This window comes from Staurois parvus, unplaced genomic scaffold (assembly GCF_062004578.1).
Source record: "Staurois parvus isolate SC_StPar_1 unplaced genomic scaffold, SC_StPar_1.0 ptg001016l, whole genome shotgun sequence".
Classification (NCBI taxonomy): domain Eukaryota; kingdom Metazoa; phylum Chordata; class Amphibia; order Anura; family Ranidae; genus Staurois; species Staurois parvus.
The window spans coordinates 203,493-227,043 of NW_028318812.1; the positions used below are offsets into that span (position 1 = coordinate 203,493).

Genomic DNA, 23,551 nt, shown 5'->3' on the forward strand with positions numbered 1-23,551 from the left:
GCACTATATAAATCCTGTAGAATAATAATAAATGAAAATTCTTATGAAAAGAAGGTTCTAAAAAAGTTCTATCGTTCTCCTAATTCTTAGTGGGGTCAAATCGATGTTTGTTTTCGACCATAGTGACAAGAAAATTCGAAAGAACCAGATGGAAAATGTTCTCGAACTAATGAATTTCTAACAGCGTATGTGGAATTTGTTTGGAAAAGTCCATTCATTCCAAAATCAAATATTAAAAGCAAACAAAATCTTTAGAACTACATTTGAATGTTCTGGAATTTTCGCACAAGTTTCCAAAGACATTTCCTAACAATTTTCATTTAAAATTGTCCATCTATGGCCAACTTAAGAGTTGGTGACAGTTTAAATCCCTGACCCATTTATACTCCATTTCCTCTCTACCCATTGCTCCGCCAGAGCCACCATAAAAGTTTTGGCGCTTCCATGTATGGAGAAGCATGTAACCACCTCCGTAATGCAGTACGAGAAGGATGACAAGCCTTCAGCCCCATGTAAGCTCTGCCATGGATAGGACAGCAGAGGAATGGAGAAGATCCAATGTAAATGGTTTGGGGGTAAGACTGCTGGAACTTGGTTTATTAAAGTGGTTGTAAACCTCAGACATGAAATATGAACAAAGCATATCCCTCTATAGTATGTACTTGTCTCAGTTAAGAGCACTAAGTGTCATTTCTGTTTGCTGCCTCTTTCCTCTGCTATCAGTATGAGTCACTTCTGAAAAGTTTTCCTGACACCGAGAAAAATGGTGACAGAGATGGCTAGCAGATTGACAGCCTCAGCTCTGTTCCTGTGAGATGTGTGAAGGGGAGGTATATGTTTTCCCTCCAGTCCAGTCAGAGCTCTCCTCACTGAGCTCTGCAGTGGTTAATTCTAGCTATCCTCCCCCTTTTTCTGTCAGCTCAGACAAGCTTTAAAAATTCTGGAGTCTGGATGTAGAGGAGAGGTCGCTATAGATAAACGGGTACAACACGTTGGAGGATTTGTTTCATATCTGTGTATCACCTGAGGCCAATCACTTCACAGGGTGTATGTAAGGGTTTACAACCACTTTAACTGGGCTTACCGCATGTTGTAGCAGTGTCAGAATGGGTAGAGTAGTACCCAGCAGCACTCAAACAGGAGTGCGGACTTGATTAAAAGACTGAACTCTGTTGGACCCTAACCAAAATGGAGAAACTTCTTAACCCCATCATAAAAGTGAATGCCCATACATCTGAGCGCTTTTACTGTGCTGCTTGTGTGCAGTAAATGGGCCATAAAGATGAATGGAAAGGACTGATGGTTCAGGTGCTGTATAGTCCGGGTGATGCATCTCAAATTTTGAATGCTTGTTTACTTTTGGTGAGAAATGAGGGCTCCTTTGAAATTGTAAACTGCAATCCCAGGTCTCCGCCACCTTGTTAATAATTGTACCATTTTTTTTTTTTTTTTCATCTATAGTCTGCCAGAAACCATGTCACATTACACAGACGAACCCAGATTCACCATAGAGCAGATAGACCTGCTGCAACGTCTGCGACGCACTGGAATGACCAAACATGAAATCCTCCACGCACTGGAGACGTTGGACCGCCTTGACCAGGAACACAGTGACAAATTCGGAAGGAGGTCCAGCTATGGGAGCAGCACTTATAACAGCACCAACAATGTCCCCGCTTCTTCTTCCACAGCCACTGCTTCAACACAGACCCTCCATTGTGGCATGTCGCCATCGCCCAGCAATAGCTGCGACACCTCCCCGCAACCTTGCACTACCAACCAGAACGGGAGAGAAAGCAGTGAGAGGATCCCGACTTCCAATGGGAAGCTGTCCCCAACGCGTTATCATGCCAACAGCATTGGACCAAGGTCGTATAGCTTTGAAGCATCGGAGGAGGATCTTGATGTTGATGACAAGGTGGAAGAGTTAATGAGGTCAGTAAAATGGATCAATCTAAATTTAAAAAAAAGAAGAAAAAAAAAAAACATTCTACATATATCCAGAGATCAGTTTAAAATTATTTTGAAAATGAACTATATTATGTGTAATTTTTTTATATACTAACAGGGTGCCCATTCTAGAACAAGAAAGGTTGGGGATATAATAATGCTAAGATGTGTCTTAGTGGTCAGTATTCATTGGAAAATAATGTAAATGGTATGACAGCTAACAGTGTGTGTAGGAAAAGAGTGCACTGGGTATAACAGTGGGCAGTATGTGCAGGAATGGAGTGTGAGGAGTATAACAGAGGGCAGTATGTACAGGAGAGGAGTATAACAGAGGGCAGTATGTACAGGAAAGGAGTGTGAGGAGTATAACAGAGGGCAGTATGTGCAGGAATGGAGTGTGAGGAGTATAACAGAGGGCAGTATGTACAGGAGAGGAGTATAACAGAGGGCAGTATGTACAGGAGAGGAGTATAACAGAGGGCAGTATGTACAGGAAAGGAGTGTGAGGAGTATAACAGAGGGCAGTATGTACAGGAGAGGAGTGTGAGGAGTAGTATGTACAGGAAAAGAATGCAGTGTATAACAGTGGGCAGTATGTGCAGAGGGTATAAGAGATGGCAGTATGTGCTGGAATGGATAGCAGGGGATATAACCGAGGGAAATATGTGCTGGAAAGGAGTGCACTGTGTATAACAGAAGGCAGTATGTAATGGAAAGGACTGCAGATGGTATGATGGAGGCAGTATGTATAGTAAAGGAGTGTGGAGGGTATGACAGTGAGCCGTATGTACAAGAGAGGAGTGTGGAGGGTATGACATTAAGCAGTATGTACAAGAGAGGTGTGTTGAGGGTATGACATTGAGCAGTATGTACAGGAGAGGTGTGTGGAGGGTATGACAGTGAGCCGTATGTACAGGAGAGGAGTGTGGAGGGTATGACAGTGGGCAGTATGTACAGGAGAGGAGTGTGGAGGGTATGACGGTGAGCCGTATGTACAAGAGAGGTGTGTGGAGGGTATGAAATTGAGCAGTATGTACAGGAGAGGAGTGTGGAGGGTATGACAGTGGGCAGTATGTACAGGAGAGGAGTGTGGAGGGTATGACAGTGAGCCGTATGTACAAGAGAGGTGTGTGGAGGGTATGACATTAAGCAGTATGTACAAGAGAGGTGTGTGGAGGGTATGACATTGAGCCGTATGTACAGGAGAGGAGTGTGGAGGGTATGACAGTGGGCAGTATGTACAGGAGAGGAGTGTGGAGGGTATGACGGTGAGCCGTATGTACAAGAGAGGTGTGTGGAGGGTATGAAATTGAGCACTATGTACAGGAGAGGAGTGTGGAGGGTATGACAGTGGGCAGTATGTACAGGAGAGGAGTGTGGAGGGTATGACAGTGAGCCGTATGTATAAGAGAGGTGTGTGGAGGGTATGACATTAAGCAGTATGTACAAGAGAGGTGTGTGGAGGGTATGACATTGAGCAGTATGTACAGGAGAGGTGTGTGGAGGGTATGACAGTGAGCCGTATGTACAGGAAAGGAGTGTGGAGGGTATGACATTGAGCAGTATGTACAGGAGAGGTGTGTGGAGGGTATGACAGTGAGCCGTATGTACAGGAGAGGAGTGTGGAGGGTATGACGGTGAGCCGTATGTACAAGAGGTGTGTGGAGGGTATGAAATTGAGCCATATGTACAGGAGAGGTGTGTGGAGGGTATGACATTGAGCAGTATGTACAGGAGAGGAGTGTGGAGGGTATGACAGTGGGCAGTATGTACAGGAGAGGAGTGTGGAGGATATGACAGTGGGCAGTATGTACAGGAGAGGTGTGTGGAGGGTAGGACAGTGAGCAGTATGTGCAGGAGAGGAGTGTGGAGGGTATGACAGTGAGCCGTATGTACAAGAGAGGTGTGTGGAGGGTATGACAGTGGGCAGTATGTACAGGAGAGGAGTGTGGAGGGTATGACAGTGGGCAGTATGTACAGGAGAGGAGTGTGGAGGGTATGACAGTGGGCAGTATGTACAGGAGAGGAGTGTGGAAGGTATGACATTGAGCAGTATGTACAGGAGAGGAGTGTGGAGGGTATGACAGTGGGCAGTATGTACAGGAGAGGTGTGTGGAGGGTATGACAGTGGGCAGTATGTACAGGAGAGGAGTGTGGAGAGTATGACAGTATGCAGTATGTACAGGAGAGGAGTGTGGAGGGTATGACAGTGGGCAGTATGTACAGGAGAGGAGTGTGGAGAGTATGACAGTATGCAGTATGTACAGGAGAGGAGTGTGGAGAGTATGACAGTATGCAGTATGTACAGGAGAGGAGTGTGGAGGGTATGACAGTGGGCAGTATGTACAGGAGAGGAGTGTGGAGGGTATGACAGTATGCAGTATGTACAGGAGAGGATTGTGGAGGGTATGACAGTGGGCAGTATGTACAGGAGAGGAGTGTGGTCGGTATGACAGTGGGCAGTATAGAAGAGAGAAGTAATAGAGTATAATGTCCAAAAATCTTGAGGTGATGGAAAATCATGTAAGGGTGAAAATTGTTATTATGACAACTCTTTTATATAGGAATTGCATTCATTGCATCTCCATGATGGGAAGTGAATGTAAATTTCCCCATGGGAACACAGGAAAAAAACCAACTTGATAGGGGTTGTAAACTTTCCATATTAAATCTCTACCTTTTCTTGGCTGTATGCACGCCTTAACCACTTCAGCTACAGAAGGTTTTACCCCCTTCATGACCAGGCAATTTTTTTCTTTTCAGTACTGCAATACTTTCACCATTGAGCAGCCATGCAACCTGTACCCAGATGAAATTTATATCCGTTTTTTTCACACAAATAGAACTTTCTTGTAATGGTATTTGATCATCTCTGGGATTTTTATTATGTAAATTGAAAAAGACCAAAAAGTTTGAAACAAAATCTTTTCTACTTTCTGTTTTAAAACATATCCAAAAACCTGGTTTCTACTATGGCCTGCTGTTAGAAGTAGAATTACAGTCTGGGGAATAGAAAATGATGACCCAATAGGATTCCAGAAAGGATGTTAGTAGTAAAGTTCATATTATACATTATATTATTACCTATTACTGTGTTCTACACATATGATACTCATGATTTGTAGCATGTGGCTATATTGGATGAAAATGGACTGCTTTCATTTGTCGCTTTTCCATTGACAATCTGATAGTGGGCCACCTCTTGTCCTTGTCTGAGATTGCTGTAGGTCAGGGGTAGGCAACCTTTCAGAGGTTGAGATCTACCTGGATAACATGGAAGGATTCCAAGATCCCCGGGGGAGCGACACCCTTTAAGAAAAAAGAAAATGTAAAGCTCTGGTGTGTATATATACTGGAAATTACACAGCCATGATGCTATAATTGTGGTTATCCACAACTTATAATGGACTGTGATAGTGTGGCGGGCAGTATAGTGCTAGAAGATGCTGTCTGGGAGGTACACTAACTGACGCTGATATCAATAGTGACACTAATACAGTGCTCAGGGCTAATACTGTACACTGGACTAATGGCACTGGCTGGCAATGGGTTAACGTCAAGGGGCAATCAAGGAGTTAACAGTTTGCCTGCCAAGTGCAATATGTGCTGCTTTTACTTTGCAGAGAGAAGAAACCGCCAGATCGCTGATCTGTGTACAGAGCCCTGTGTGTTTGCAAACACAGGGCTCTGTGTTGTGATTGGCTACAGCCATTTAGGTCTCAGCCATAAATCATTGGCCAGGACCTGCTGACTAATCCCAGCCATACATGGGTTGAAATCTGAACAAATTTTCTTTAGAAAATCCAAAATTTCCTGCATTTTGTAATCTGATGGTGCAACCCTTGATTTCGAAATTCGACCAACCGAGCCTTTCATTTCACCTTATGTTGCTACAGAAAAGAATTTTCGTGGCCAAGAACTTTCTTTTCTTTCCTTTCCAGATCACATCTCTTGCTCATGTCTTTTTCGATTAAATTTCTTGCACGATTTTGCCATCATTGATTAGAAATTTGTTAGTTTTTCAAACAAAATTTCCAACATGCCCGATCACTCAAATTCGATGGTCGCTTAAAAATCGGCCGTTGCTGTGGCCCACTAATGGTGCAAAATTCGAACGAAAATTCTTACAAAAGGTTTTTCGAAAGAAATTTCTTTTGAAATTCAACCCGTGTATGGCCAGCTTAAATCCTTCTGTAGTCTGTGACAGCGGGGGGTTATTAGCGGGTGCAAGCCCCTAACCCACAACAGGCTGGATGACGTACATGTACGTGATCCAGCCTGCCGTCCACCCACAGTTATTGTGCTTTGGGCGGGTGGCAAGCAGTTAAGGTACTCTGAATCTGGCCAGGCTCCTTTATTGGGAGGGAATTTTTCAATAGTTCGATGTAAAAATGACGGCTTTATTTTTATACCCAGCTTGTAAATCTTAAAATATGAACATCTGTAAACCTGGTTTCTACTATGGCCTGCTGTTAGAAGTAGAATTACAGTCTGGGGAATAGAAAATGATGACCCAATAGGATTCCAGAAAGGATGATAGTAGTAAAGTTCATATTATACATTATATCATAACTTATTACTGTGTTCTACACATATGATACTCATGATTTGTAGCATGTGGCTATATTGGATGAAAATGGAATGCTTTTATTTGTTGCTTTTCCATTGATGATCTAATAGTGGGCCACCTCTTGTCCTTGTCTGAGATTGCTGTAGGTCAGGGGTAGGCAACCTTTCAGAAGTTGAGATCTACCTGGATAACATGGAGGAATTAAAAGATCCCTGGGGGAGCGACACCCTTTAAGTAAAAAGAAAACTGTAAAGCTCCAGTAGTAGTTGTAGTAGTAGTGTCCTCGGCCCCCTTCACATCACACTAGGCCCCCGCACCCCTGTAGTGTCCTCTGCCCCTCTGTCCTCCCCCCAAAAAAAGAAATGTCAACTGCCCCATTTTACATCACCCCCCTCCCCACCACTATAATATCCTCTGCCCCTTTCACATCACCTCCTTCCCCACAGTAGTATCCTCTGCCCCCTTCACATCAACCCCCTCTGTCCCCCCTCCATAGCATTGTGCTCTGCCCTTTCATAGCACACACTCCCCCCAAATAGCAGTGTCCTCTACCCTCTGTTCACATCGACACTCCCACCCATCCATCCCCCCCGAAAACACTGTAATCCCCTCTGCTCTGCCCCCCCCCCCAAGCAGTGTTCTTTGCACCCTTCACAGCACACTCTCACCCGTCCCCCATAAAAGCAGTGTGTCCTTCCCCCACCAACTGTAGTGTTCTCTGCACTCTTCACATCACCCCTGCCCCCCAAAACTTTGGTGTCCTCAACCCTTTAAAAAAAGATGGCATGAAGAACCTGATGGTTCCTGTTGGAGAGATTTCCCATCACTCACAAGAAGTGAAGAGAACTTTCCCTGTTAGATCCACAGATGCCTGCAAAACATAACAGACAGTGCCAGGACAAGGTCATTGTGCCCAGCGCAAACTTCCAAACTGTGCCCTCCCCCCAAGATGTATGAGCATTATCCACTCCTACCCCAAAACATTGAGCATTAATCTGCATGCTTACTTACTAAGCACAAATCCCCCTTCTTCCCAGTACAAATCCTTCCCTTGCTGAAATCCCCCTCCCAACACAAATCTTTGCCCACCCCATTCCCCTCCTGTAAAGTCAGCAATTTGTAGGGTTTGCTTACCCCCCTCCTACCCACATTCTTTGCTGTGTGCAATGGGGGCAGGTAAGCAATCCCTGCAGAGTCCCAAACTTACAGCTCTGATCCAGGAGAACTGCAGTAGCAGGAGGGAAGAGCTAGAGGAGAGGGAGAGCACAGCCCACACCTCCTCCCTTCTCTCTTCTCCGCGCCAGATTTAGCTTTTGTCTTCAAGCGCTATTCTGGCAGAAGTAGTGATGCGGTTGTCACTACTTCTTTCAGGAACTCTCCTCACAGTGCCCCCCCACCTCACTTGATACCACAGCGCCCAGGGTAGCCACCCCCTCCCACTACCACCACTTTGTCCCGGGCCTGCTAACAGAGGGTCTAACTTTTCTCTGCTTTATTCACAGCACTTTGGCTAGAGGAGGTGGACTCATTTACACTGGCAATATAAAAAGAAAAGGGACCGCGCAGCAAAATTTCTCCCCATAAATATAGTAAGCAGTTGAACGCTTAGATTCATGCAAACCCAGTGTTCCATAATACGTCCATAAACAATGAATACATAATAAAATGTCCCGTAACAGTGATTCTTCACAGGATCTTGCACCAATACTCATAAAAGTGCCCATGACACCCAGCGACACTCCTTCTGTTAGATGCACCACGTGTCTCCACACAGGCAAACAAATGCGCTCACCGTTCTAAAGACCTCCACATTATAAGAGGTCTTATGTGCACCAGATGTACAAAACCTTTCCATTAATCCAGGGGTTCTCACCACAGCAACAAGATGTCTCCCTCCTTAGGTCAATAATGCTCTCTTCCTCCTCTATCAGAAATAAAAAAATAAAACACACTCCTAGTGCTCTCTGTACAATGCTTTATTTGAATATACAGCAATATTGTACTCAAATGGAAAAAGGGGGATATAGCTTTGAGACAGGATCATGTTGGGGTACATCCTCCACACTGACTCACACAGTGACTTCTGGGTATTGGAATTGTGTCATGTGCCTGTCTCCAGCTTACGCGTTACACCACAAGGCATGGCATCATCAGAGGTTCTCAGCCCCATAACACTCCCCGGAAGCCAGGCATCACCCTCTGAAGAGTAATCGGGAGTGGGTCACTTTTCAGAGGGTGGTAAGCGTTATTTCACCTCATTGTCGTCTGTTGTACCCCCTACAAACTCAAAGCACCACGCCACAGCCACATGTATTGTACAGAGGTGCGGTGCGGCCCCCTTAATTTATTTGGGGTGTGGTCGGCAGGCAGTGTTGGCCACCAAATACAACAGAGGGCTACATTTTTTGCCATCTGTACACCCCTATTTGTAATTTAAGGGGAAGCAGATGGGGGTGATAAGAATGCAGCTCAACGGTGTCTTTTTTATAAGTATTAACATCAGAGATTGTCAATCCAGGAATTATATGGTTGCCTTGAGAGATCAGGAATTATTTTTTTTTTGCTGGTGGAGCAAATGGACCATGATTTGTTTTTTTTTTTTTGGTTTTTTGGTTTTTTTTTTTGCCATGAGTATAGGGCTCTGTCTATAGAAGTTTTCTATTTAGTTCTTTCTTTTTTTTTTTTCTTTCTTTTTTTTTGATCTAGATGGACTTTTTTTTCCAACCCAACTATGTAACCTAGTAACCTCTCTGGGGAGGAAAGGTGTAAAATGATGTTGGATGTCCTCCACCCAGGAAATGAGGCGGGTTCTATCTGACATGCTGCAGCTTCTAATGCTCATTCTGAGAAGCTCACAGTGTGCAGTGAAATCAGAGTAAGCCATTTCAGTAGAGGAGGCTGTACAGCTGTAGGGAGACTGAAGGGAAGGCTAGAGTCGCCCTTTAACTGTGTAGTCAGTAAAGCTGCTTCATCCTTTGGTTGGAGTCTAGTGCTGGTCGTGGAGATTCTAGAGGTGTAAATCTATCTGCTAAACAAATACATTAGTTTCTTCACTCAAACACTGTAATTGGTTCTGAAATTTCTCATTTCATTTTAATTAGGAAACAGATTAAAATTCTGTTGTGGCCTTTAATTTCAGCTGTATATCTTCCATTGTTTAATTAAGTGCTCCCTCTTCACCGAACTTAGCGGTTCACCCGGCTCAATATGGGAACGAAGGCTGACTGCTGACTTTCAGTGGCTTTTCTGGTTCTAGTGACACAACGAACGACTCTGCATTTCTTGTGTCATAATTAATATATTGTAATTACAAGACTTTAAATATTTCACTCTGACAGCAAAGCTGTTTTCTGTGAATTGAAATACAGGCTGAAATAGATTTAATTCCATTAAGGTGTCAAGGGTGACTGTTAGGGAGAATTAAACCTACATAGGTTATACGTTTATGTAAACTGTATAATGCTTTGCACTGCTTACAGTGTTTTAGGTTTAAGCTAAAATTGAATCTACTTTTGCCTTCCCTGTTTCCTCCCTATATCATTTGAGGTCTGCTGGTACAGGAATTGGGGTCATCTGAGGTGTGCAGGAATTGGGGCTGGTCTGAGGTGTGAAGGTGCGGTAATCAGGGTGATCTGAGGTGTGAAGGTGCAGAAATTTGGCCTGAGGTGTTAGGGTGTGAGAATTGGGGCTCTTCTGAGATGTGAAGGTACTGTGGCTGCTCTGAGGTGTGAAGGTGCAGGAATTGGGGCTGATCTGAGATGTGAAGGTGCATGAATTGGGGCTGATCTGAGGTGTGAAGGAGCGGGAACTGGGTTGTGTAGCAATTGTACGTACAAATATGGATGCAAACATCCATTTTGCTAAAGATCCTCCTTCTTGTGTCATTCTCACTCCAAAATCAGCCCCCCTCCCTTTCTGTTGAGTGGCAGGTGGTCTGGTGTGGCTGAGTTCAGGAGTGCATCAGGCACAGCTAGATACACTTCATGGTTGTAAACCTAATTAGCTGGTGCCATAGTGTCAGCCTCTTGCTCTGAACTGATCGTAAAGCCATAAACCCGTCAGTCACTGGACTTGAAAAGCATTCCGAAATAGCAGTAGAACCTACATCCCAGTTGAAACCACTTTTTCATATAATTTCATAATTTCTCGTAGGAAATACATACAGTAACAGAAAACCTATATTCAGATTGGTCCGTTTACTGCAAGTCACCTGATACCTTACACCCTTAGATTACGTCTACCCGAGAGCAGAAAGCGATATCTCCTTAACCGTCCCAAGCAGATATGTCATATCTGGTATCTGGACGTTCAGAATATCATTCTGTATATTATCCTACCAGTGGATAGGATGCTGCATGCACCTATGGAAGGTTATTGACCATGATATAAACCGGGAGGGATTTGGTCATAGCCTGAGTTCCCCGCCTAAACACCCCTTCCCAAATGAGGCGATTGGCCCTTGGCTTCAGAGACCCCCCCTACTGGGGAACTACAAAATAGGCTGTCAGGCCTGGAGAAGTAAGATGAAGAGACTCCCTTGTAACATCAGGAACCAACTTTGGGAGAAAAGGCACCCTTTTGTTTGGGTGCTTGAACGCTGCTTAATTCAGGACATCTGGCAAGTACTCTACCCCTCTAAACTTCTTTCTGTTATCTCTCTGTTGTATTACAGCTCTCTCTCTGTGTGTGTGTGTGTGTGTGTGTGTGTGTGTGTGTATATGTGTGTGTATATATATATATATATATATTATGCTAAATTTTTTTCTGTAAATATTTTTATTGCACCATTTTGGCCTTTTGTAGTAATAAATCCTATTTTCTGAAAAGGAAAACTAAGAATCCCTGTCTCTGTAGAGCGCTACTGTGTGTTTTAAACTTCTGCATACATTTGCCTGTGGTGACAGTGTGTATACAGACGCTTATTCAAACATCATAGTGTTACTGCTAAAATTGGTGTGTTTCCTCCTTCTCCGTACAAAAAGGCGGTGGTTTCAGTATGAAGGGTTAATTGCGTAATTAACCTGATCCAGTAACAATCTCTCTCAGGCTGTGGCCATAGATTGTGGTCCAGTGAGCTGGAAAATCTTTGTGCAGGATGCAGCTGAGCATGGCATTGTTACTCACGTGACAGCTTGGTTTTAGATTGGCTAGTCCTTCGGTCTCGAGTTGGTAAGAAGGGCTGGGGGTCTGACGCCGCGCCTGTCACAGAGTGATCTGAGGTTTGAAGGTGCAGTAGCTAGGTTTGATCTGAGGTGCGAAGGTGCAGGAATTAGGACTGATCTGAGGTATGAAGGTGCAGGAACTAGGGTGATCTGAGGTGTGAAGGTGTGGGAATTGGGATGATCTGAGGTGTGAAGGAGCAGGAACTGGGGTGATCTGAGGTTTGAAATGCGGGAACTAGGTTTGATCTGAGTTGTGAAGGTGCAGGAATTGGGGCTGATCTGAGATGTGAAGGTGCATGAATTGGGGCTGATCTGAGGTGTGAAGGTGCATGAATTGGGGCTGATCTGAGGTGTGAAGGTGCAGGAACTAGGTTTGATCTGAAGTGTGAGCTTGCAGAAATTGGGATGATCTGAGGTGTGAAGGTACAGGAATTGGGGCTGATCTGAGATGTGAAGGTGTAGGAATTGGGGTGATCTGAGGTGTGAAGGTACAGGAATTGGTGCTGATCTGAGATTTGAAGGTGTAGGAATTGGGGTGATCTGAGGTGTGAAGGTGCAGGAATTGGGGCTGATCTGAGGTGTGAAGGTGCAGGAATTGGGGCTGATCTGAGGTGTGAAGGTGTGGGAATTGGGATGATCTGAGGTGTGAAGGAACAGGAACTGGGGTGATCTGAGGTGTGAAGGTGCCGGAACTTGGTTTGATCCGAAGTGTGAACATGCGGCAATTGGGGTGATCTGAGGTGTGAAGGCGCAGGAATTGGGGCTGATCCAATGTGTGAGTGCAGGAACTGGGGTGATTTGAGGCGTGAAGGTGCAGGAAACTGCATGCTTTTGTTCAATGGACACTGGTTGCCAAATGTTTGTAAATGTGATGCTTAATGTGGAAAAGATTGCTAACACATGTAATAGGCCTGAAGCAATTCTGTTGCTCAATTAAAATAAGATTCAAAGAGAATCAACCTGTCAAAGAATGTTTACACTCTCCTTTCTGGCAGGTGATGTGTTGATGCTTTACTCTTTTGATGAGTTCCTGGTGCCACTTCTGCCTGACACTTCCAGCTGTGTCAGATAGCATGGTCCTCACTGGACACTGTATGCTCCATCTGACCCCTGTCTTTAGTTTGTGCTAAAGGGATGCTGCGGGCGGTGAGTAGTACCACAGTGCTTAACAGGGGACACCCTATAAGACACAACCAGAAGTGTCGACTAGGCCCAAGCTCTTTAGGAAATCAGATTTAATGCATTGCCCCACCAGTAAGGCAAGTCTTGAAATTATTTTATGCTGCGTCTCTCTGCATTTTTTTTTTTTTTTTTTTAACATAAGGATGTTTTTAAAGCAGGCCTAAAATCTAACCTAAGCTTCTATACAGCCCCAGTCTGCCATATCGCTGATCTAACCTAAATGTTCATAAACGTACCTGGTAGTGGCTCTGCATCTTCCTTAGGCATGGCAGGAGAAGGGTTTCACGTGCTAGACATGTCAGAGTGCCATCGAGGCACAATCTGCCAACACACTGCATGAACCCCTACACATGCCACGACCACTTTACCTGGAGCTCAAAGAAGAGGGCCCAGAACCCATGTGAAAGGGTTTCACTGGGCCATGTGGGTAACACCACTTGGGTTACAGATTCAGTCTTCTTTAAACAGTCATTTCTCAATAAGTCATGATTCACATGCAGAGTCTGTTGTCCTGAATTTCCAATCGACTTCTTATGTCTCTTGGGGGGTTTATCGTGATACCTCACTGCTGTTATTGAAATCTTTTCTGCTTCCCCATTCAGTCTGATGGTTCACATCAGTCAGATGGTCCCATCACTTGCTCCTAAAGGGTCATGGAACCCCCTTGTTCTCAACAGAGAGGCTGCAAAAAGTTAATCACTGCTGCTATTGGAATCTTTTCTGCTTCCCCATTTAGTCTGATGGTTCACATTGGTCAGATGGTCCCATCACTTGCTCCTAAAGGGTCATGGAACCCCCTTGTTATCAACAGAGAGGCTGCAAAAAGTTAATTGCCTGATGTAATTCTCTTAGGAACGTTGGCTCCAAGGGTATACAGCAGTGGTTCTCAACCTGTGGGTCGCGACCCCTTTGGGGGTCGAACGACCCTTTCACAGGGGTCCCCTAAGACCATCAGAAAACACATATTTCCGATGTGTAAAGAGCAGCTACTGTGTAGAAAGCAGCTGCTGTGTTGAAAGCAGCTACTCTGTTAAAAGCAGCTACTGTGTTGAAAGCAGCAGTATTAAAGGTAAAACGACACTTCATGAATTATAATTACTGGGTAAATAATTTTATGGTTGGGGGTCACCACAACATGAGGAACTGTATTAAAGGGTCGCGGCATTAGGAAGGTTGAGAACCACTGGTATACAGGGATGTGCAATTCCTATAGCCCAATGCCCGAAACATGCAGTTCTGGGCGCCGAAGAGGTTTTTCTTTACATTTAGCGCTGCTAACTAGCCATTGGATCGCTTTTGCAAGCAGCGGGATGGGACATCTCCCCTCCCGTGGGATGTGTCATCGCACCAGGACACCCGATCAACCATCTGACGCTTCCGCCGACTGATCATAAAGGCAGACAAAGACTGGAACTGCTCTGTTCACCTCTATGATATAGAAAACAGGAAGCGATGAGCATACGTAACTTACGGGTTCTCCTATGTAAATTGCGCCATTTTTAAAAATGGAAAGCTTTTAATCACAATTATTTAAGGGCAGAGGAGGGATCTGGGCTCTTACTGACACCAGATCGATCGATAAAGAGCACCTGTGATTGCCTATTGCTGTCACAAAGATTTCCATTCTTTGTGACAGCAATAAAAGTGATCAAAAAAGAAAAAAATTAAAGCGACAGTGTTAAAGTAATAAAAAGTAAACAAAAAACATTTAAAGCACCCCCTGCTCACATGAATACATGCATCAGCCCTGCACACACCAAACCGCAATCTGCCCACACATGTGATATATCACTGAGAACGTCCGGTCATGGACGGTAATTCTGGCACCAAACCTCCTCTGTAAATCTGAGGTGGTAATCTGTTAAGGCTGTGAAAAATTCACCTATGGATAGTTACATTTAGCTTAGTATAGTGTTTTTTTGCATTAAAATTCAAGAGTACATTTTTTTCAAAAAAATTCCATTAAAAAAAACGCTCTGGAAACACTGTGTTGCATAAAAAAATTGCAAAACCCGCCAATTTATTCTCTAGGGCCTCTGCTTTAAAAAAATTATGTTTTGGGGTTCTATGAAAATTTCTATCATTTTAAGTTGCCATAAAGCCCCTTTTGTTTTTAAAAGTACCCTGCCTAATAAAAATATCAACCCTTCTATCCTGGCATTTTTTTCTTTCTTTCAGGATAAGTACATTGTCATGAGGGGCAAGTAGACTGGATCCCCAGTTTAGTCCCTTGGACAAGTAGTTTTTTAAAAAAAACTTCACACCGCTGGCATATCTCTGTGTGGAGTACAAGTTCTGTTGCTATTGGAAAGGCCCAGTGGCTAAATGGTTGGCACTTCCACCTGGCAGTACTAGAGTCGCTAGTTCGAATCCCAACCCCAACACCACCTGCCTGGAGTTTGCATGTTCTCCCTGTGACTGCGTGGGTTTCCTCCGCGTACTCCGGTTTCCTCCCACACCTCCATGCTGGGAGGTTAATTGGCTCCTGTCTAAATTGTCCCTAGTATGTGTATGTATGAATGTGAGTTAGGGACCTTATATAGTACGCTCCTTGAGGGTTAGGGACTGATGTGAATGTACTATATATATGTAATAGTGCTGTGTAAATTGATGGCGCTATATAAGTACCTGGAATATATATGTAGATTTAAAGGTTTCCGTGTATATGGGTTCTTTGCAGTTTGTAAAGTTGTGATGGACTGTCATCAATCAATTACCAAGTCTCAATAACCTGTCTGGTTTGCTGGCTGAGGTATTAGATTTATGTATGCTTTTTGTGTGTGCTATGTAATGATCTCTATGATTTATTGCCTGATATTCTACTGACGCAGCTCATAATGCGAAATCTGCAGTTTTGGAGATATTATTTCTTTTCTTTTTTTTTTTTTTTCTTTTTTTTAACCACGTGCCTACCAGGCACTTATACCCCCTTCCTGCCCAGGCCAGTTTTCAGCTTTCAGCGCTGTCGCACTTTGACAATTGCACGGTCATGCAACACTGTACCCACATGAAATTTTTATCTTTTTTTCACACAAATAGAGCTTTCTTTTGGTGGTATTTAATCGTCACTGGGTGTTTTATTTTTTCACTATAAACAAAAAAGAGAGCAAAAAAATTGGAAACCAAAAAGTTTTCCTTTGTTTCTATTATAAAATTTAGCAAACAGGTAATTTTTCTCCTTCACTGATGTGCGTTGATGAGGCGGTACTGAGAGGCAGCACTGATGGGCACTGCTGGGTGGCACAGATGGGCACAGGTGGGTGGCACTGCTAGGCACTGATGGGCACAGGTGGTGCGGCACTGATGGGCACTGATCATCAGTGCGGATCACTTCTCTGACAATTGCCGGATATCGGCAGTACTTTCCTCAAGGTGTGACAGCGTGAGTAAAGTGCAGCCGATAACCGGCAACTGTATGTACCTGGTGATCTGTTGTGTCATTGGACGTGGTAAAAGGCTGCGGTGATTGGCTGTTTACCGCATCACGTGATCAGCTGTGTCCACAGGACACAGCGATCACCGGCGGCGCCAAGTGCGCGTTCTGGAATTACATCCATGGACGTCGTCCCAGAACTAGACAACCGCGCTGTAGCCATCTTTCGGTTATAGAGTGGTAGGGAAGAAGTTAATATTCCTAATTCTAGAAAAACTTTGTTTTTCATTTTAGACGTATGTGTTTAAAGCAGGGGTGAACAAATTAATGTGGAACTCCGTAGCCAGGCTAAACTGAAGACTACCCACAAGAACTCCTCACCAACTTGGTGTAAAGCCTTGATGACCAACCATATGCAGCCCTTTGGCACTTAAGGTGCAATCCTTGGGCCCCTGCAGTCAATATTCAGTGTATTGATGTTTTAAAGGGTTATTTCATCAGGAAAGACAACAAATGAACTCACAGCACTCCACCATTCCAGTCATCTCTGCAGTATACCTCATGATCCTCATCTTCCTCTACCCTCTCCAGGCAATATAATGGTCCAGCACTTTGAAACATATCTACTAAGTACCAAAGACTACATATCAGAACAAAGTGAGCACTCATTGGTCAGCACTGGCCATGTGACTACAGTGTGAGTCCTCTCTCCTTGGACAGCATAGCAGAACAAATATGAGATTCTCATTGGTCAGTACAGCTGCAATGGTCAGCGCAGAGCAGTATGCTGCTTTACAGCCTCCAGTGCTGTGAAGTTTTCAAGTTCTGGTCCATTCTAAGAGCTGGAGAGGGCATCAGAAGATGGCGATAACATAAGGAACATTCACCGAGGACCAAAAGAGCGGGGAGAGAGTTACGAGTTCACCGGTTCATTTTTTGTGAAAAGGTGAACACACCCTTTAAGAGTTCCTTCACATGGCACACTGCCCCAGAGCTGCTGGTTTACTTTTTGTACTATGTTCTATGGGTGTGCAGGCAGCCCATACAAAGTGAATGGATACACATCCGCTGTATGGACTCCCACACAGGCCTGCAGGCAGCCCATACAAAGTGAATGGATACACATCCGCTGTATGGACTCCCACACAGGCCTGCAGGCAGCCCATACAAAGTGAATGGATACACATCAGCTGTATGGACTCCCACACACGCCTGCAGGCAGCCCATACAAAGTGAATGGATACACATCAGCTGTATGGACTCGTACACACGCCTGCAGGCAGCCCATACAAAGTGAATGGATACACATCAGCTGTATGGACTCCCACACAGGCCTGCAGGCAGCCCATACAAAGTGAATGGATACACATCAGCTGTACGGACTCCCACACACAGGCCTGCAGGCAGCCCAAACAAAGTGAATGGATACACATCAGCTGTATGGACTTCCACACACGCCTGAAGGCAACTCATACAAAGTGAATGGATACACATCAGCTGTATGGACTCCCACACACGCCTGCAGGCAGCCCATACAAAGTGAATGGATACACATCAGCTGTATGGACTCCCACACACGCCTGCAGGCAGCCCATACAAAGTGAATGGATACACATTAGCTGTATGGACTCACACACAGGCCTGCAGGCAGCTCATACAAAGTGAATGGATACACAGCTGTATGGACTCACACACACGCCTGCAGGCAGCTCATACAAAGTGAATGGATACACATCAGCTGTATGGACTCGCACACACGCCTGCAGGCAGCCCATACAAAGTGAATGGATACACATCAGCTGTACGGACTCCCACACACAGGCCTGCAGGCAGCCCAAACAAAGTGAATGGATACACATCAGCTGTATGGACTTCCACACACGCCTGAAGGCAACTCATACAAAGTGAATGGATACACAGCTGTATGGACTCACACACACGCCTGCAGGCAGCTCATACAAAGTGAATGGATACACAGCTGTATGGACTCCCACACACGCCTGCAGGCAGCCCATACAAAGTGAATGGATACACATCAGCTGTATGGACTCCCACACACGCCTGCAGGCAGCCCATACAAAGTGAATGGATACACATCAGCTGTATGGACTCCCACACACGCCTGCAGGCAGCCCATACAAAGTGAATGGATACACATCAGCTGTATGGACTCGCACACACGCCTGCAGGCAGCCCATACAAAGTGAATGGATACACATCAGCTGTATGGACTCCCACACACGCCTGCAGGCAGTGCAGGGTTAGTAAACAAAGGGCTCTGCATAGTGCTTAGTGCCCATGTTAATGAGCTATAAGCCAATGATGGAAACCATTACTTAGACTGGCTACTAGCAGTTCTGTGGTTTGGTTTATTTCTTTCACACAGTATCACCTTCTCAGTGATGCTCCTTTCTTTTTTTTCTTGTTCTATTCTTTATATTTTTATATATAATTTATTTTTTAATGGGTCTTGTTGAGAGTAATATCAAATGTGGGTGAAGTGATTCAAAAGGAGGAGAAAATATGTGGAAGTATTGATCTATAAAGGGGCTGTAATAGTAGTGATCTCTAGCAGTCTAATGTAACATTTATCTAGTCTCTGAGTCTCTGACAGCCTTCAAAAGCATGTCCTAAGTCTTCTTTACCAAGTTTACAGTCACTGACCATCTCCTGTATCACGTCTGCAGTCTCTGACCATCTTCTGTATCATGTCTGCAGTCTCTGACCATCTCCTGTATCATGTCTGCAGTCTTTGACCATCTCCTGTATCGTGTCTGCAGTCTCTGACCATCTCCTGTACCATGTCTGCAGTCTCTGACAATCTCCTGTATCATGTCTGCAGTCTCTGACCTTCTGCTGTATCATGTCTGCAGTCTGACCATCTCCTGTATCATGTCTGCAGTCTCTGACCTTCTGCTGTATCATGTCTACAGTCTGACCTTCTCCTGTACCATGTCTGCAGTCTCTGACCATCTCCTGTACCATGTCTGCAGTCTCTGACCATCTCCTGTATCATGTCTGCAGTCTCTGACCATCTCCTGTATCATGTCTGCAGTCTGACCATCTCCTGTATCATGTCTGCAGTCTCTGACCTTCTGCTGTATCATGTCTACAGTCTGACCTTCTCCTGTATCATGTCTGCAGTCTCTGACCTTCTGCTGTATAATGTCTACAGTCTGACCATCTCCTGTATCATGTCTGCAGTCTGATCATCTCCTGTATCATGTCTACAGTCTGACCTTCTCCTATATCATGTCTGCAGTCTCTGACCTTCTCCTGTATCATGTCTGCAGTCTCTGACCATCTCCTGTATCATGTCTGCAGTCTCTGACCATCTCCTGTATCATGTCTGCAGTCCCTGACCATGTCCTGTATCATGTCTGCAGTCTCTGACCATGTCCTGTATCATGTCTGCAGTCTCTGACCATCTCCTGTATCATGTCTGCAGTCTCTGACCTTCTCCTGTATCGTGTCTGCAGTCTCTGACCTTCTCCTGTATCGTGTCTGCAGTCTGACCATCTCCTGTATCGTGTCTGCAGTCTCTGCCCATCTCCTGTATCGTGTCTGCAGTCTCTGACCATCTCCTGTACCGCGTCTGCAGTCTCTGACCACCTCCTGTATCGTGCTTGCAGTCTCTGACCGCCTCCTATACCGCGTCTGCAGTCTCTGAACGCAATTATACAATCCAAACGCACACATTCCTGTTAAAAATGGCTGTGTGTATAAGTGGGTGCTGCAGCGACCGTCGGCTGGAACCGAACAGAATCAGCAAGGGAGAATGTCACCAGCAAACCGAGGATCACCAATATGGGTCCAAACGGTTTAAAGAACAGTCACATAGTGACAGCAAGGCAACGTTTTGGAGTCTCAAAGGACCCCTTCATCAGACATTCCTACGAGATGTTACCTTGCTGTCATTATGTGATCGTTCGTTAAAACTTTTGGACCCATATTGGTGATCCTCGGTGTTCTGGTGACATTCTCCCTTTGCAGTTTCTGACCGTCTCCTGCACGGTGTCTGCAGTCTCTGACCTTCTCCTGTACGGTGTCTGCAGTCTCTGACCATCTCCTGTATCATGTCTGCAGTCTCTGACCATCTCCTGTATCATGTCTGCAGTCTCTGACCATCTCCTGTATCATGTCTGCAGTCTCTGACCATCTCCTGTACGGTGTCTGCAGTCTCTGACCATCTCCTGTACGGTGTCTGCAGTCTCTGACCGTCTCCTCTATTATTTCTGCAGTCTCTGACCATCTCCTGTATCATGTCTGCAGTCTTTGACCATCTCCTGTATCATGTCTGCAGTCTCTGACCACCTCCTGTACCATGTCTGCAGTCTCTGACCGTCTCCTGTATTATTTATGCAGTCTCTGACCACCTCCTGTACCATGTCTGCAGTCTCTGACCGTCTCCTGTATTATTTCTGCAGTCTCTGACCGTCTCCTGTATTATTTCTGCAGTCTCTGACCGTCTCCTGTATTATTTCTGCAGTCTCTGACCGTCTCCTGTATTATGTCTGCAGTCTCTGACCATTTCCTGTATCATGTCTGCAGTCTCTGACCGTCTCCTGTATTATTTCTGCAGTCTCTGACCATTTCCTGTATCATGTCTGCAGTCTCTGACCATCTCCTGTACGGTGTCTGCAGTCTCTGACCGTCTCCTGTATTATTTCTGCAGTCTCTGACCATCTACTGTACCATGTCTGCAGTCTCTGACCGTCTCCTGTATCATGTCTGCAGTCTCTGACCGTCTCCTGTATCATGTCTGCAGTCTCTGACCGTCTCCTGTATCATGTCTGCAGTCTCTGACTGTCTCCTGTACCATGTCCGCAGTCTCTGACCGTCTCCTGTACCGTGTCTGCAGTCTCTGACCGTCTCCTGTATCGTGTCTGCAGTCTCTGACCATCACCTGTACGGTGTCTGCAGTCTCTGACCGTCTCCTGTATCGTGTCTGCAGTCTCTGACCGTCTCCTGTACGGTGTCTGCAGTCTCTGACCGTCTCCTGTATTATTTCTGCAGGCTCTGACAGCTGTTCCTGTAGGATTCCATTCGCTGACTAGTATGTGCAACCTTTTGCAAATTTAGTAAAGGGCATTTGAGGTCCCACATCTAGTGAGTTGACCAGCACCGGTGGAGAGGCCTATCCTTGCCTCCTTCTACAGTGGTAGTTTGTGTGACAGCCCAGATCACACGCTTTAGTCCACCTTCCCTGCTAGTTCTACCTCACTAGATGAAGTGGTGATCACGCTGGGATGGGGGGAGGAGCATAGTGTGTCAGTCAAAGTGTTGGAGCTGTCAAATGGGTTGGCTTGCAGAAGATAACTGGAAGTGAATGGCTTCCTCTGCGTAGGCTGGCAGAGCAGTCCCTGTGAGGGTGACAACGGTACAGCCAGAGAACTGGCTGATGTTGTGTTGCCAGCAACTCTCAGGAAGTGAGTAGATCTAGCCGGCTCAGCCGGATATCTACTAATGTAGAGATGATGAACAATTGAAAGTTAAAAGGTACAGTGTTAAAGGTAAAGAGAAATGCACTCAGAAAATGTTCGACTTTAATGACACTTTAAGTGGTTTTGCATTTATATTTTTGTAATGTAGTTCTACTGTAACTTATAGAAGTGCTAAGGCATCCAAAGCACGTAGGGAAATATTTTGGTTGGCTTAGGCAGGCCCATCGATCCCAACTTGGGTGGTGTTCTGGTGACTAATGTGAGAAACAGACTTTTCCAACAGAAACAAGAATTCTGCATCGATCACAAAGCTTTCATGTTTGAAAACCTGTGTATTTGAAAGATGCTTGCAATGCCAGCAGTGATGTCTTACTACCAGTCCATCCTCTACATCAGGGGTCTCCAAACTTTCTTAAGAAAGGGCCACTTTACTATCCTTCTGTTTTAGATGGGCCGGACTGTGGACAGTGGGAGTAGAAAATGTCCTGGCTTCGGTAATAATGCCCTCATCCTTGGTGTCCGTGGAAGGAATAGTGCCCTCATCCTTGGTGTCAGTGGAAGGAATAGTGCCCTCATCCTTGGTGTCAGTGGAAGGAATAGTGCCCTCATCCTTGGTGTCAGTGGAAGGAATAGTGCCCTCATCCTTGGTGTCAGTGGAAGGAATAGTGCCCTCAACCTTGGTGTCAGTGGAAGAAATAGTGCCCTCATCTTTGGTGTCAGTGGAAGGAATAGTGCCCCCATCCTTCGTGTCAGTGGGAGGATTAGTGCCCCATTGTTGGTGTCAGTGGGAGGATTAGTGCCCCATCCTTGGTGTCAGTGGGAGGATTAATGCCCCATCCTTGGTGTCAGTGGGAGGATTAGTGCCCCATCCTTGGTGTCAGTGGGACGATTAGTGCCCCATCCTTGGTGTCAGTGGGAGGAATAGTGCCCCATCCTTGGTATCAGTTGGAGGAATAGTGCCCCATCCTTGGTGCCATTGGGAGGAATAATGCCCCATCGTTGGTGTCTGGATGGATTAGTGCCCCATGATTGGTGTCAGTGGACAGAATGGTACCCCATCCCTGGTGTCCATAAAAGGAATAGCGCTCCATCATTGGGGCTAGTGGGAGGAATAATACCCAGTCATTGGTGTCAGTGGGAGGAATAGTGTCCCATCATTGGTGTCAGTGGAAGGAATAGAGCCCCATCATTGGTGTCATTGGAAGCAATAGTGCCCCAACATTGGGGTCAGTGGGAGAAATATTGCCCAATCATTGGTGTCAGTGGGAGTAATAGTGTTCATGTAAGTGGAGGTAATAACACCCCAGGGACCGGATAAAGGTAAGCATAGAGCTTGTTTGGAGACCTCTGCCCTACATTGTCATTATATGTGTTCTATAACCGTAAGAAATACAGGGTTTAGACAAAAATATGGAAACACTACATAATTTGCAGGTATGAAAGTGCCAGCATGTTTTGTGTTTAAAGTGGAATTGAAGTAACATTCTTTTGCTTCCTCTGTGTGATGAGACACCTAACAAACAGGTAGGAAGCCTCATTGCAGAGCTCAATCTCAGTCTTACGGGACTGAGATTGAGCTCTGAAGTCACTTTTGCAGCAGTTGTTATTCTGGGTCACAATCCTGTACAATGTCTTTTTGTCTCTTTCGTTCAGTTGGCCATGTCAACCACACTTATGGTTATCAGAAGACGTTTTCCCGGAAACTGTATATGCCGTCATAATCTTTGATACTGTACCTTGTGACACAGCAAATACATTGGAAACTTCAATCACAGAGACAACAGCTAAGCGACACCAACAATTTGCCCTCTTTGAAGCTCTGACATGACTCCCTATGACTCCCTAGTAAGCAGCGCATGCAGTGAATGAC

The 23,551-nt window shown here is 45.2% G+C and overlaps 1 protein-coding gene across 5 annotated transcripts in view; it reads left to right on the forward strand.

Annotated features, from left to right (window-relative positions):
• Window positions 1-23,551, forward strand: part of HMBOX1 (homeobox containing 1) — a 220,107-nt gene that overhangs the window by 145,650 nt on the left and 50,906 nt on the right. For all 5 annotated transcript variants that reach the window (XM_089657646.1, XM_089657647.1, XM_089657649.1 and 2 more), the window contains exon 3: window positions 1,462-1,935. In XM_089657646.1, coding sequence (XP_089513772.1) covers window positions 1,462-1,935 — 474 coding nt within the window. The remainder of the gene's footprint in view (window positions 1-1,461; window positions 1,936-23,551) is intronic.